Source organism: Labeo rohita, chromosome 16 (genome assembly GCF_022985175.1).
Source record: "Labeo rohita strain BAU-BD-2019 chromosome 16, IGBB_LRoh.1.0, whole genome shotgun sequence".
Taxonomy (NCBI): Eukaryota; Metazoa; Chordata; class Actinopteri; order Cypriniformes; family Cyprinidae; genus Labeo; species Labeo rohita.
This window is the reverse complement of record NC_066884.1, coordinates 3,099,284-3,115,646: the sequence shown is the minus strand read 5'-3', so window position 1 is coordinate 3,115,646 and position 16,363 is coordinate 3,099,284. Positions and strand designations below refer to the sequence as shown.

General features: G+C 30.0%; 2 protein-coding genes across 3 annotated transcripts in view; one reads left to right on the top strand and one right to left on the bottom strand.

Moving 5' to 3' along the window:
• iglon5 (IgLON family member 5) overlaps positions 1-10,271 on the top strand; it is a 230,566-nt gene extending 220,295 nt beyond the window's left edge. The window contains exon 8 of the mRNA XM_051130996.1: positions 9,106-10,271. Coding sequence (XP_050986953.1) covers positions 9,106-9,206 — 101 coding nt within the window. The 3' untranslated portion in view covers positions 9,207-10,271. The remainder of the gene's footprint in view (positions 1-9,105) is intronic.
• The window catches only part of LOC127178255 (free fatty acid receptor 2), a 37,280-nt gene continuing 30,083 nt past the window's right edge, over positions 9,167-16,363 (bottom strand). Inside the window, exon 2 of one of the 2 annotated variants that reach the window (XR_007829320.1) lies at positions 9,167-9,249. The gene's annotated coding sequence lies outside the window, so the exon portion shown is untranslated. The remainder of the gene's footprint in view (positions 9,250-16,363) is intronic. The other variant, XR_007829319.1, reaches the window with a different exon arrangement.

The window sequence follows — 16,363 nt, the reverse complement described above, 5'->3', positions numbered from 1 at the left end:
TATAATACAAAGATTTTTTCGTTTAAATGAGCATAAATTTTAGACAGAACTACAATGTACTGAGACTTTAATGTCATTATTATTATTATGACTTCATTTAACAATAATGGTAGCATTATGATATTGGCAATTTGTGTGTAAATGTGCACTTATTGTAATAAAATGGATGTCATAATGCAAAAAAATTCATACTTTCGATCTTGGGAAAATGAAATATGACTTCTTCATATTCTTGGCTGGTTTTGTATGTTTCAGCCCAGTGTTATTTTAGTATCATTGAGATACTATTATAGTTTTTATTAAAATTATTAATATTATATTATTTTATTTATTACATTATATTATTAATATTAAATTACTGCATTAATTATATTTGTATTATTTCTAAATAAATTATTTATTTTATTATTATTATTTGTTTTATTTTTATTTTTGAAGCATTTTTTATTTGTATCATTTTCATTTTCATTTAAAATGTAGTTTAATCATTTGTGTGTTTCTAGTTTTAATAATTTCAGTTTTATTTATTTTAGTACATCAAGTTAAATTAAAACAAAAAATGTTGCTGAAACTAGCTTTATAATATATAAATATTTATTATTATATTGTATTATATTATATTATATTATATTTTAAAGCACTTTATTTTAATATTTTTTATTTTCATTTTAAAGATTACAGTTTTAAATTTATGATCGGTAGAGAAATGAGAAATATTGCTAAACTAACTGAAAAATCATTTTGTATTATTTATTTCAGGTCATTTTTTATTTCATATTCCAAGTGATTTTTTTTTTTTTTTTTTTTTTTTAGTTTTAGCTTCAAGTTTATAGCTGTTCACACAAAAAATGTCTCAATAATATTGAAAACAAACTATTTAAATCAGCCCCAGGTGGTTTTCTGTTTAATCTAGTTTACCAGGCAGACCTGATGAAAACTATCAATTAAAACCAGCCTTGGCTGACCAGCTAAGACCAGCACAGCACATTAGTCTGGTTTAAGCGGTTTTACTCAGCAGGAGATGATATTTTTAATCGCTTGTTCCGGGTGAGTTTAGGAAAAGCGAGCGTTTATAGAGAAAGAGGAAGGTTTTCTTCAGGCAACAGGAAACTGCTGCTAGTTAGCAAATGAACATATAAAACAACTGGTTGTGAATATTTCATTAATTTAAGCCTCTTTCTCTGCTGAGGCTAATTTACCACAACCGTTTACTCGATTTGTGTAGCCGTTAGGTCCTGATTACTCCTACATACTTAACGATGAAATGTTTTCAAACTGCACTGTATATCTATAGCCAAATTAACCACACACAACATCAACAACCAATTAGCGTGGCGAGTTTGTCAGTTCTGCCACTGCAATCATTGCAGAAATGATCAGCATCAGTATTTCACATAGTGCTGTTTGTTCCATTCACACTTTGTGTTGTACTTATGCCTCATTACTTTCTTAAATCTGCTCTATGACGTCCTTAAATTTGTTCAGCCATATTTATTGTGCTCTTGCCATACACAAATGTAATATATTAAATTTCCATATATTATTTTTTTATTTTTCATTTTCAGTTGCATTTTATATTTTATTTAATTGTATTTATATTTAAATTATTTCATAATTTTTTTTAAAATAATAACTATACATATAGTAAAATTTATTTTTATTATAACTTATATAATACTATGTTATATTATGTGACAAATATTATATTATTATGTGACAAATGGCACACAGACTTTTTAACAATTATTTATAATTGTTAATAAACATAAACATTTATAGTCATTTGTAAATCATTTCACTTTTTTCAGATATATATATATATATATATATATATTTTTTTTTAATATTATTTATTATAATACATATTTAAATGTATTAAATATTTATGATTGATGGTAAAAACAATTCTTTGTGGCAAATGCCACATAGACATTTATAATCGTTTATAAATTATTTAAAAAAAATTCAGAGTGCATTTTTTTTTCAAAATCTTTATTTATGCATTTATTTATTTATTATTCAATATTTATTTATTAAAATAAATATTTAAATCTAGCAAATATTTATGATTGACAAAAAAACAAATCTTTGTAGCAAAATGCACACAAAGACATGATAGTTATAAATAGACAGATATAAATAGTTATAAATATTTCTAAAGTTATAATTTGTTGTTTTTTAAGCAAATATTTCAATATTGTAAATATTTATGATTGTTGACACAAATCCCATATTTCACACATATTTCATATTAATTGCAAATTGCACACATACATGCATACATTTTCTAAAAAAAAATATATATATATATATTTAATTTAACCAGTTTTATATGTTTATAAATCATTTTTATTTTATTTATTTTATTTTAAATTCTGAGTGCATTTTTTTAATATTTATTTGTGCAATTCATTATTTCTTTATTTATTAAATATTTATTAAAATAAATATAAAATCTTTGTTGCAAAAGGCGCACAAAGACATAAATATAAATATAAATATTTATAAACAATTAGTTATAATTTGTTGTTTATTAATTAATTAAAGCAACTATTAAAATGTAGTAAATATTTATGATTGTTGACACAAACAAATTGCATATTTCACACATATTTCACATTAATTGCAAATTGCACACATAGAAAATATATCTTTTTTTTTAATAAATATATAGCCTATATATTTTTTAAAGCTAGATATAGTTGCTACATATACAAATAGATATTAACATACAGACATACAAAGTTTATTTATTTATTTTAACCAGTTTTATTTTAACCAGTTTTATATATGTTCATATATATATATATCATCTTTATATATCTTCATCTGCCCAGAGAATGTGAAAATTATATATCACTTTATAGGTAAAATATATGGCAGTATCACTCTTGATGTAGTACAATGTATATATTATATATGTCACATATTACATTTTTATATGGGTAATGATTAAGACAAATGCTAAAAATAAGGTTTTCAATCAAACAAATTTCCCAGACACATCATTTATCATTTTACATGTGCAAAATTCAGTTTTATTAAAATATTATGTTAATATTACATATTACTTATATTAATTATATTACTTGTATTAAAATCTAAATGCAGATTTCTCTTCTTTGTTGATGCATTTTCTATTGAAAAGGCCTTTAAACTTCTGAATTTCTAGTCTCTGGTGATAAATTATGTCTTGAGAACAGGCAGCTTGACTCGATTTAAGGTTAACGCTCTTTCTGACCCTAAGTTATCCTGCTGTTAAGCACAAAAACAAAAGAAGCAGCACAATGTCAACTGAGGTTCATAACAGCGTAACTTCATAGTCTGAGCGCGTTCTGGTCCGGTCTAAGTGAGCAGAGCCCTCGGTGGAAAAGTTTGCTGTTAGAACGCTCAGTGCAGAGATCTTAGCCAGCAAAACCCAGAGAGGAGGAGGAACGGGTCAAGGCAAAGCCGGGATTTATGGGAAGCAGCCAAACATTGAGTGATTGAGCGTATAGAGCTGCACAACACACAGAGAGTTTGTGCTGATGTGATGCTTTCATCTTACGATTGTTCCAGTTTTCCAACACCATGTACAGATGCTTCGTATTTTGGCATTAATCAATAAACACTGAAACTCCTAAACCTCCACTTTTCTATTTTATATATATATATATGTATATATATATAGCGTGTGTGTATATTTTTATAATATTTAACATGTATATATAATTAATATTTTTTTTTTCAGCCCTTTGCCAAAATGTAATATATATCTCATATTTAACAATATTTTGCTCTAAAATAGTTTAATCCCACAAGTAAAATACATTAAACATTTTTAATTATTCGTTATTATTTTCAATCTTATGTTCTATTTAATTGCATATATTGTTCTTACTTTTTAATTAAGAAAAAAAAATATATTAAAAGAATTAGATTTGTATGCACAAAAATAACATTGCAATTTCTTTTTATATTACTTCCATTATATTTTTCTTGTATTATTTGGTGTATTAATTTGTGACAAATGGCACACATACTATAAAATACATTTGTTTCATGCCACAAGTAAAATACAGTAAATATTTTTAATTATTCATCATTTTCAGTCTTATGTTCTATTTAATTGCATATCTTTTTTTTTAATTAAGAAAAAAATAATTCGATTCGTATGTACAAAAATAACATTGCATAGCAAAATTATTATTTTTTTATTTTATATTACTGTCATTATATTTTTTTCTTGTAACTTTAATTTGACAAATGGCACAAATACTATAGAATACTTACAAAAATGTATTTATTTATTATTATTATTATTATTATTATTATTTATTTTCATTATTAACTTATAATTTAAAACATATGTATCCGTAATTTTATATATATATATATACATATATATATATTTATATTTATTTATTTTAGAATTGATGACACAAACCTTTGTGGCAATGGTGCACACAAACTTAAATATTTATAAATATGTATCAACAGTTATTTCTATTTTTATAAACATGTTTGAATTATTTTCATATTTATTTTTTTAGCATTTATTTAAATACAAGATTATTCTTTTTATTATTATTATTATCTTCAATGTTACTATTCATTTATAATTTAAAAACAAATATGTAGTAAGTAATTTAGAAATATTTTATTAAGTAATTATTTATTTAAATATATTAAATATTTATAATTGACAAACTGGTGACAAATGATGTACATAGACTTACATATTTATAAATGCTTATTTATATATTTTTTATAGACAGATTTAAGAAGGATTTTCATAAATATTTATTTATTTTGCATTTATTGAAATCAGTGTTTAAATCTAGTGAATATTTATGATTGATGACAAACATACCTTTGTAATAAATGGTGCACAAACATATTTATAAATGTTTATAAATTATATTGACAGTTTTTATAAATAAATGTTTTATATTGATTTATTCATTAAGTATGCTGTTATTAAAGTACATATTTAAATATAGTAAATATTTATGATTGGTGACACAATGGTCACACTGACTCAAATATTTATAAATATTTATTTCTATTATTATTAATTTATTTCTATTATTATTAAATTATTCTAATTTTGATTATTTATAAACAAGTGTTTATATTTTTATATGTAAGAATATTTTTATAATATTTCTCTAAATATTTATTTCAATATATTTAAATATAGTAAATATTAATGACTGATAATGCAAATGGGTTTTTAAAACTCTAAAAAATGTGGGATTTAAAGAGTGTTTTTGTAATATTTAATTACTGATAATGCAAAAGATTTTTTTAAACAATAAAACATTTTTAGAACTTAAATAATTTCATTATATAAGAACAAAGAGGTTGCAGACATTAAACTAGCACAGACATGAAGGAAAAGTTTTGGCTGGGAGAACAGTTATGCAGTTTAGTGTCGTTATATAAAAATGTTGGTCCACAGAATGCTGTGATTGACCAATCAGAAGTCGTGTAATTGTTTGCATCTGGCTGCACATTATCGCTTACATAATGCTTTTATACCTCATTAACAATAAACAGCAGGGCCTCTGCTCAACTAGTGTTAGTAAAACTGCCATACTGCAGTGTCATGATGCCCCATATCCATCTCATCTGTTTTTTTTTTCCTCCTGCTGGTCTGAATGTAGTAGTTTCTTGCATCCTTTCGGCTCCTCTCTTTATTTCTCCTCTCCGGCCCATTATGTCGGAGCGTCTCTGCTCTCGTTTGTTCCTCCTCCGTTGTGTCCTGTTACCCCAGGAAGTCATCAGTGGTTCTCTCGCTCCATTCTTCACATTGCAGTCCGCAGTGAGTGATTCCTGCTCTGTTCCTGCCGTTTCCTCCCGTCACGCATTACCATTGTAAGCGAGCGCTCCATCTCTCCCTCTGCCGTCTCGTACGCTCTCCCATTATCGCGCCGACTTTTTCCGTGATGAGTCACCTGCCGTCACTTCCATGCATCGTCTCTTGTTCATGTCGCTGCCGCGCCGTCGACTGGCCTTGACTCGCACTTTTCCATCAAACGTGCTGCGACCTTTATCTCCATCCTTAGGAGAATAAACATCTATCCCGCCGCTGTCTGTCTTGGGATACTTCAGAAATCCTGATATTATTTATTCACTCTCATGTCATTCTAACCCTGCATGCTGTTATTTTCTCCTGTAATTTCTTTTATTTATTTTTTCATGATCCTTTAGGAATTATAGCGTCTAACCTAGTTCCTCTTCCTCTAAACAGTTGATTGTTGATGTGTTAACGCTGACTGTCAATTTGTCAGATATCCAAAGATTTTATCCAAGAATGTTTTTTTTCACTTGGGATGAAGTTTTGAGTTTTTAAGACTATGGAGTGTTTTCCCAACTTATACACAAATAAGTTATTTTAGTTTCAGAAGATTAATGAAAATTTGATTTGTCATGAAATGACCATTTTATGATGAAGAAATACAGTAAATTATTTTAAATTAATTTTTTTTAACTGTATATTGCTTCTTGCATTTTATTTTTTTAATATTCGATTTTATGTAAATATTGTTCATTTCAATAAAATAATTGTAATGCAATCAGTCATTTGAAAAGCTATTTTTTTATTTTCTTAATTTTATTATTATGTATTTTAGAAGTTTTATATGCATTATACCATATAAACAACCATACTGTTTATTCTAGCTACTTTTTGTGCAATATTGTTTTGCTGTATTTTACTTCTTGCATTTTTTTACTTAAATATTGTTCATTTTTTTTAAACAATAAATAAATAAGTGTAATACAAATCATCATTTAAAAACCTTTTGTTTGTTTTTTTTAACAACAATTCATAATATAATTATTTTAATTTGTTATATGCATTATACCATATAAACTACCATACTGTTTATTCTAGCTATTTTTCATGCAATACAGTAAATAGTTAAAAACATTTTAAATGCATTATATTGTATTGTTTTTACTGTATTTTACTATTTGCATTTTATTTTTTATATTTTATTTTACATAAATATTGTTCATTTTAATAAAAAAATAATTGTAATGCAATCAGTCATTTAAAAAGCTATTTTTTTTATTTTCTTCATTTTTTTATTATGCATTTTAGAGGTTTTATATGCATTATACCATATAAACAACCATACTGTTTATTCTAGCTATTTTTTGTGCAATATAGTAAATAGTTTAAAACATTTTAAATGCATTATTTTGTATTCTTTTTTTTACTGTATTTTACAGTTTGCATTTTTTTTAATATTTAATTTTACATAAATATTGTTCATTTTAATAAAAATAATTGTAATGCAGTCAGTCATTTAAAAAGCTATTTTTTATTTTCTAAATATTTTATTATGCATTTTAGAAGTTTCATATGCATTATACCATATAAATAACCTTACTGTTTATTCTAGCTACTTTTTGTGCAATATAGTAAATTATTACAAATATTTTAAATGCATTTTTAAATGTATTATTTTACATAGTTTTACTGTATTTTACTTCGTGCATTTTTACTTAAATATTGTTCATTTTGATAAAAAAAATAATTGTAATACAAATCGGTCATTTAAAAAACTTTTGTTTGTTTTTTTAACAACAATTCATAATAGAATTATTTTAATTTATTTTTCTTGTTACTTTATATACATGTAATGAATTTTAGAAGTGTGATATGCATTATACCATATAAACAATTATACTGTTTATTCTAGCTATTTTTCATGCAATACAGTAAATAGTTAAAAACATTTTAAATGCATTATTTTGTATTGTTTTTTACTGTATTTTACTACTTGCATTTTATTTTTTATATTTTATTTTACATAAATATTGTTCATTTTGATAAAAATAATTGTAATGCAATCAGTCATTTAAAAAGCAATTTTTTATTTTCTTAATTTTTTATGTATTTTAGAAGTTTTATATGCATTATACCATATAAACAACCACACTGTTTATTCTAGCTACTTTTTGTACAATACATTAAATTATTAAAAACATTTTAAATGCATTATTTTGTATTGTGTTTACTGTATTTTACTTCTTGCATTTTATTTTTTATATTTTATTTTATGTAAATATTGTTCATTTTAATAAAAATAATTGTAATACAAATCAGTCATTTAAAAAATATTTAATTTTTTATTAACAATTTATATAGTATTTATTCTAGCTACTTTTCATGCAATACAGCTATTTTTCTAGCAAATTTTTGTACAATACAGTAAATTATTAAACATTTTAAATGCACTATTTTGTGTTGTTTCACTATATTTTAATTTTTGCATTTAATTTTATTTTTTTTAATATTTTATTTTATGTAAATATTGTTCATTTTAGCAAAAAATAATTGTAATACAAATCAGTCATTTAAAAAGCTATTTAAATGTATTTTTATTAACCATTTATAATATAATTATTTAAAATAATTTTTTGTTATTTTATATACATGCAGTGTATTTTAGTTTTATGTTTTTTATACATTATACAGTATAAACCAGCATACTGTTTATTCCAGCTTTTTTTCCAGCGTACTTGTGGTGCAATACAGTAAATTACTAAAAACATTTAAATGGAATTTTTTATTTTTACTGTAATTTACTAATTGCATTATGTTTTTGTTATATTTTTTAATTGTAAATGTAATAAAAATCAGTCATTTAAAAAGTAATTTTATTTTTTAATGAAAAATTTATATTCAAATTATTTTATTTTGTATTTTTATATATAGTTAACTTGTATATATTTAATTTATAATTTGCAAATATAATTTTAATTTATAAAATGAATTTAAAAAGTTTTATATACACTACACACAGATTTATAAAGCCTTTAAAAATGCTTTAAAATTAGGTTAAAGTCAATGGAAAAAAAAAGGTTTGCACTCCCTTTGTTACACAATCTGACTTACTTTCTAGTGAATCAGCCAAACAGGAAAGTTGCTTTGGAAGTGGAGCAAATCAAAAAATGTGTGGAGAAAAAAAAAACATAAAAATTTTACAATACATAGTCTATTGTGATTTCATATTGCCTTTACTGTGCATGCATCAGACTAGCACAAGATTGACCAACTTTCTCTCTCTCATTCACCCTATTCACGTCCGCTTCTCTCTGCTCTTGCAGGGCCCGGGGCCGTGTACGGCGGAGCGGCATCCCTTAACGGCCGTTTATCAGGAGTCGGTCTGTGGTTCTGCCTCTCCATCTCTGTTCTGATGAAGGTCTAAAACTTTCCCGCTTTGGAAGGAGTCTTTAAATACGAACCCATCACTGTGAACAAAAAGAAATTATGCATTAATCCAGGAGCCATCGCTACATCACTCGATCATTCCGTCCTCTTCCCATTCACGCCCCGTCGCATATCACCGCTTCACTCCTCCCTCCCGTCGCCAACGACGGTCACCTTTTATCGTCCAAACCCGATATGTGATGCAAATGATGTGAACGACAAGTGTAATGCCAGTTGGGTGTCTCTTGATGTGCGTGCTGGACATGCTGGTTGTAAAGCGACGTGTCGACGACGACGGTTGCGATGTTCGGGTGACCCTCTCCAAGCTGTTCACCAGCGGGCCCGTCGGATCCCGACGCAGAGATCCGAGCTGAACCGTGGTGCGTTCTGACATGCGTAGCTACTATGAATGATGTCAAATCACATGTTTTCTTTCTAGCAAGGAGGGCCGTGTCATCTCGGCCCCTCGTTTGCGTTCGTTTGGGCTCTCGACCCAAAGCAAACGTCTGACCCGCGTCCAGCCCTCATATTGTCCTCAGTCTGTCCATCACTCAGATCGTTGGTCCTCCTCACTCAGTGTAAATATATATGCAGTAGAGGCCCCTCATTTCAGCGGCAAAAACTACATTTCCCATCAGCCTCTCTGTTTCAGCCTTTCGGCTCGGAGGATATTGCTGCCTTTAAGTCAAGATGGAATGATCGTATTTACGAGATTTACAACCGAAATGTCATTATTAGTTGTGAATCATTGATATTGATCGTAAGAAGTTTAGTTTGAACACATTTTGTGTTGCTTTCTTGTGCTTAATGGGAAGTTAAAGAGAAATGCTTTAAATTACTTTTCAAACTCGTTGCAAAGTAAAAAAAAAAAAATAGATGTAGTGTTGGAAATTAAAGTATTTGGACACTTTTTGGTTGTCGAATGTTGGTTAATAAAATAAACTACAGCTGTAGATGTCATCCATCCACTAAAACTTATTTTTAATGTGCAAATATCATTTAGAAAAAATGAGAAAGAGTGCAACTTTCCAGAATTATATAAATGCATCATTGCAACTCTTGAGTGAAGTTTTCAGAATTATTTTAATACATTGTTGCAACTCTTGAGTGCAACATATCAGAATTTTTTTTAATGCATCATTGCAACTCATTAGCAAGAGTGCTACTCTTCAGAATTATTTTAATGCATCATTGCCACTCGTGCAACTTTTCCAAATCATTTGAATGCATCATTGTAACTCGTAAACAAGAGTGCAACTTTCCACAATTTGAATGCATTCTTGCAACTCTTGAGTGCAACATTCCAGATTTTTTTAAATACATTATTGCAATTCATAAGCAAGGGTGCATCTTTTTTAGAATAATTTGAATGCATCATTGCAACTAATAAGCAAGAATGCAACTCGTCAGAATTATTTTAATACATTTTTGCAACTCTTGAGTGCAACTTTTCCAAATTATTTAAATGCATCATTGCAACTTATTAGCAGGAGTGCATCTTTTCAGTATTATTTGAAAGCATCATTGCAATTCATAAGCAAGAGTGCGACTTTTTATTAATTTTATTGAATGCATCATTGCAACTCCTGAGTGCAACTTCTCAGAATTGAGTGGATCACTGCACTAAGAGTGCAACTTTTCAGAATTATTCGAATGCATCATTGCAACTCCTAAGTAAGAGTGTAACCTTTCAGAATTATTTGAATGCATCGTTGCAACTCGTAAGTAGGAACGTTCCACAAAGACTTGAAGGCAGCAGAAGTTTCTGACGTCTCCTGGCCTGAAACGGTTCATTGACTTCTTGTTGCTTGTGGATAGCATGTACCGGTTAGAAATGTCCCTCTTGTGACCTCACTTCCTGCACCGACCCTGTTTTAACCCCCTGCACTGTGTACATTTTAATCTGCAAGGTTAACTGCTATTACTTTTTTGGTGTTAATAATGATTATAATGATGATGATGATGATGACAATGTTAATAAGTATTTGAATAAATATGATAGTAATTCCTTGTGAGAAAAAAACGTCAGAGCTGATCGCAAGCCATGTGTGTGAAAATATTTTGTACTAAAAATCACTGAACTCATCGAACGGCAAAAAGAAAAAAAAAAAAAAACTTTTTGAAGTATCGTGCTCTGTTTTACCATGATTAACTTTTTTAAAACGGAAGTAATTTCAACTCGTCCGTAAAAGAGAGCAATCAATGAAATGTGAGGGCGCTTACACGCTAGACGGATCCGTTTTGAGCATGTGAAAATGGCCGTAGGATCACAGTTTAGACAGATATACACTACAAAGTACAGTGTCGCTTTTCCAAACCATTGCATTAGTCCTTTGTCATGCACCATCTGCACTGAGCTCAGTGCATTTGCATTGTAAACTCTAGCGTGTAGGCGTCCTAATATCATTTCAAATGTGTACTGTATTTTTTTTTTCATGCTGTTGATGACTGTAATGTATGATATATTCTGCAGTAATGATGTAATTCTCATGTCTGCCTCTGACATAACCAAAACCCTCAGTATCCTGCGGTTACGTACACGTCAATGTGTTGGTGCAGTGCTGCGTTCCATTCAAAGACGATTGTCAGATAATCCTGTGTGATGTCACCAACTTGCAACAAAAATGCATGCATTTACTGCATGTATTATGCCTGGAAAATGACATTCGAGGAAACAAAATGGCAATTTTCTTTTTGGTCAGCAGTCTTCTCGCAACCAAACTGCGATGCTATGCAATGCTAGCGTTTGTTCTGTAAGAGTGCGGTTAACAGACAGGAGCATTCAATGTGTTTCATGCATATCAATTCAATTCAATATTCAACACACAACATTTTGTACAAAGCCCTGCACATAACATGCAGAAAAATACATATATAATGACGACGGATTAAAAATTTCAACACAATAATTTGTTCTTTTTCTCTCTCTCTCTCTCTCTCTTGTTTGAGGTGTTTTAGTGAAACTTGATCATGCTATACTAATTTGTTCCCTCATTTTAGTCATTTAGTATATTGTGGTCATGCCTTAATAATTAGTTTACTTGTTTTAGTAAATCGTGCCACATCATACAAATTAGTCTCTGTATTTAGTCAATCGTGGCAATGTCATACTAATTTATCTTGTTTTACAAAATTGTGGCAACGTCATACTAATTCATTCTCTCGTTTTAGTAAATCATGGCAATGTCTTACTAATTTGCTTCCTCATTTTAATAAAATGTGGCCAAGTCGTAGTAATTCGCTCTCTGGTTTTAGTAAATTGTGGCCATGTTGTAATAATTTGTTCCTTTCTTTTTTTTTGAAAATCATGGGCATGTCATACTAATTTGTTGCCTCATTTTAGTAAATCGTGGCCACGTCTTACTAACTATAGTAAACTGCAGCCATGTTGTACTAATTTGTTACTTCGTTTTTGTAAATCGCGGCTTCGTCATACTAATTTTAGTAAATCACGGCCATGTCATTCTAATTCGTTCCCACGTTTTAGTAAATCGTGGCCATGTTTTGCTAATTCGTTCCCTTGTTTTAGAAAATCATGGCCACGTCGTAGCAATTCGTTCCCACATTTTAGTATATGGTGACCACGTTGTAGTAATTTTAGTAAATCGTGACCACGTCATACTAACTTTAGTAAATCGTGGTTATGTTGTACTAATTTGCTTTCTTGTTTTAGTAAATCACGGTCACGTCGCACTAATTCACTCCCACGTTTAATTAAATTGTGGCCACATACTAATTTTAGTAAATCGTGGCCAATTTATACTAATTCGTGCCCTGGTTTTAGTAAATCGTGCCCACGTTGTACTAATTCACTCCCTCCTTTTAAAAAGTTGTGGCCACATCGTACTAATTTGCTCACTTGTTGTAGTAAATTGTGGCCATGTCATACTAATTTGTTCTGTTTGTTTTATTAAATGAAAAGGACGCAACAAATTAGTACAACATGATTTACTAAAACAAACAAATTAGGTTGTGGGAACAAATTCTTAATTTGTGTCCACAAATTAACTAAAACAAGGAAACAAATTAACCAAACAAGGAATGTATTTTTAATTTGTGACCACAATATTTTTGTTTTTATGTAATGTGCAGGCTCTGTAATCTTGTCACGTTATCTATGGGCTTTTTTTATCCTCTACATCTGCGTGTAAATTTCTGCACACATTTCCAAATTGCACATCTGACTTGATGCTGCATTCAGTTGCACTTTTCCAAGTGGGAAGTTGGAAAATCTAACAGTCCGAGCTGAATGGAACGCAGTACTAGATTCTGTGCACCGCCTCTTTTTTTTCCCGCTCAAAATCAGATTAGCGGGAGATAAAGATGTAATTAGCCAGCCACTGCGACTCGCTAAGCAAGCGGACCGTCATATTCTCTCCGTCCCCCATCTGGTGAGCGGCAGAGCTCATAAATCAAGCTCAGTCCAGGCGCTGACAGAATCCTCTTCAAGGACAGCTGTGCCTTTGAGTCTCGAGCCCGATGTGGAGTCCGATCCCCTACAGGCTAATTAACCGCCACTTAAGAGCACATGGCGAAGAGACTTTGACGTAAAGCAGCGGTGCGCGACTTAACGCGCTGCGGCCGCTGCGCTGCTTTATGCAACCGTTCACAATGACCCTGCATGAGCGCTGACCGTTCAGTTTGCAATGTTAATGCTGTATATACTATAATACGATAATGTTCTCCCTGAATATGTGCTTCATTATTGCATTTCAGCCAGCAATAACCCCGGAATAAAACCGAAAACTATTTAAAGTCCAATTTAAAGTTTGACGGCCACTATGCTGTTATTAATGAATGCTAAAGACCGTGTATTCCGGCTGCTGTGCGCTGATGAAAGGCATTGCATTCTGCTTAGTATAGTACACGGTGGCCATACAAAGTATTTGGATGCTGAAATGACACTTAAAATATCTGATTGTCTTTGCATTAGAAAATAATACATTTTTATGGTTTTAGTTAAATGGTAAATATATAATTATCCTGGCTAATTAAAAAAAAAAAAAAATCATCTACTAAAAATCATTTTGACCTTGCAAAAATGGTTTAGAAAAGTGAGAACTCTAATGCTTTGGCATGAAGGCATTTAAGTGACTTTTAAGTGTCTAAATACTTTTCCCATCATAGTATGAAGGTTCGATTTCAAGCACAAAAGCAGGTGATTTTTCAGATTTTTCTCATATCTTAAACTTTTTATCCTGCTGTCAGTCTGCTTTTGTCCGCTTCACGCTTTTTCATACTTGCATTTGCATCGCCCTCGAGATCCATCTATCATCTCTGTGTACATGTATTCTCCTCAAATATAAGTAAACAAAAGAAAAAAAGTATGAAATGTTGTTGCAATTCTCGGTGTGGGTATAACGCATGTAAATGTCTGTTTTGGGTGGAGTTTCTATGGATGTGTGATTATCGTGATGGAGCGCTGCTGGTGTCGGGATCATTGCCCCTCGTGATTCCCGTGCTGAACTGCAGAGATTCACATTCAGAGGGGACTGAGATAGAGGTCTGGAGTGGAGGACGGATGTGAGCGGGTCGGATCGGACAGGGGCCGTTCGAAAGGGTTGTGTGATCTCAGTGTCGGATAGTACGTAAGCCTGTTATTGCCACCAAAAAAGGCCAACTTTTTATCTCACGGTGCTGACTTTTGCTAGATATAAACTCAGAACTGTGAGATTTACTATGAATTCTGACTTTTTTTTTCTCAGAATCTTGACAGTTTTCTCTGATTTTTCAGTTTCCATCTTGCAGTTCCATTACTCCAAGTTTATATTGTAGTTTTCTTCATAGTAATACTCGTTGTTATCTCGCAATTCTAATTATTTTTTTTAATTATATCTTGCATTTCATAATTTATTTGGTTTTCACCAAATTATATGTCACAATTTGGACTTTTCTCAGAATTGCAACACTGTATCTCACATTTCTGACTTTTTTGCAACAGAATCAGCAATTCCATCTCTCTATCTTGCCATATCTTGAGGGGGAAAAAAAAATGTCAAAATTAAGATAAACACCACCATTCTCACCATTCATTTTTTTTCTCAGAATTTTGAGTTTATATCTCACAATTCGGTGGATTTTTTTTTATTCTGAATTTTAAGGGTTTTTTTTCGCTATGGAATATATTATTATTATTTATTTTATTATTATTATATTTTTTAAGTAGAAGTTCACTTCCAGAACTAAATTGTACAGATAATTTACTCTTTGTTGTCCAAGATATCGTTTGTCATTTAAAATAAATTTCAGAAATTATCTCCATATAATGGACTTCAATGGTGCCCCCAAATTTGAACTTCCGAAATGGAGTTTAAATGCAGCTCCAAATGGCTCTAAACGATCCCAGATGAGGAAGAAGGGTCTTATCTAGCAACACAATGTCATTTTCAAAAACAAATTGACAATTTATATACTTTTCAACCTCAAACGCTCGTCTTGTCTAAGTGTCCATGAGCGTTTTTTTGTTGTCGAAAAACTCTTGTTTTCTTCCCCAACTTCAAAATCGTCCTACACTGTAAAAAATAAAAAACACAATTTGTGGAGTCATCTTAAAATAATTTGTTACCCTGCTGCCTTAAAATTTTAAGTTCAGTCAGCTAAAATAAATTTAGTCAACTTGAAATGTTAACAACTTAGATATGTGTGTTTTTGCTAAACTTAACAGATGGGTAAGTAACCCAGCTGCCTTAACATTTTAAGTTGATTCAACTCAAATATCTAAGTTGTCACTTAGTATAATTTAACATTTCAAGTTGAATAAACTTTTTTTGAGTTGACTGAACTTAAAATTTTAAGGCAGCCAGGTTACAAATTATTTTAAGTTGACTCAACAAATTGTTTTTTTTACAGTGTACATCGCTGCAGAAGTACCAACTCAGTATTTACGGAGTGAACATGCAAAGAAGATCAAACGCCCTTTACCGAAAAAAAGGTAAAACAGCGATGTAAGACGATTTTGACGTTGAAGAAGAAAACGAGACGGGAGTTTTTCGATATACCCTAACTGTATTGGCCCAGATTACACGGACTAAGCAGACTACGCATGCGCATCGCAGAGACCAGACAAGACGAGCATTTGAGGTTAAAAGTATATAGTTTGTCAATTTGGTTGGAAAACAACCAATCGTTTCGCTAGATAAGACCCTTCTTCCTCGG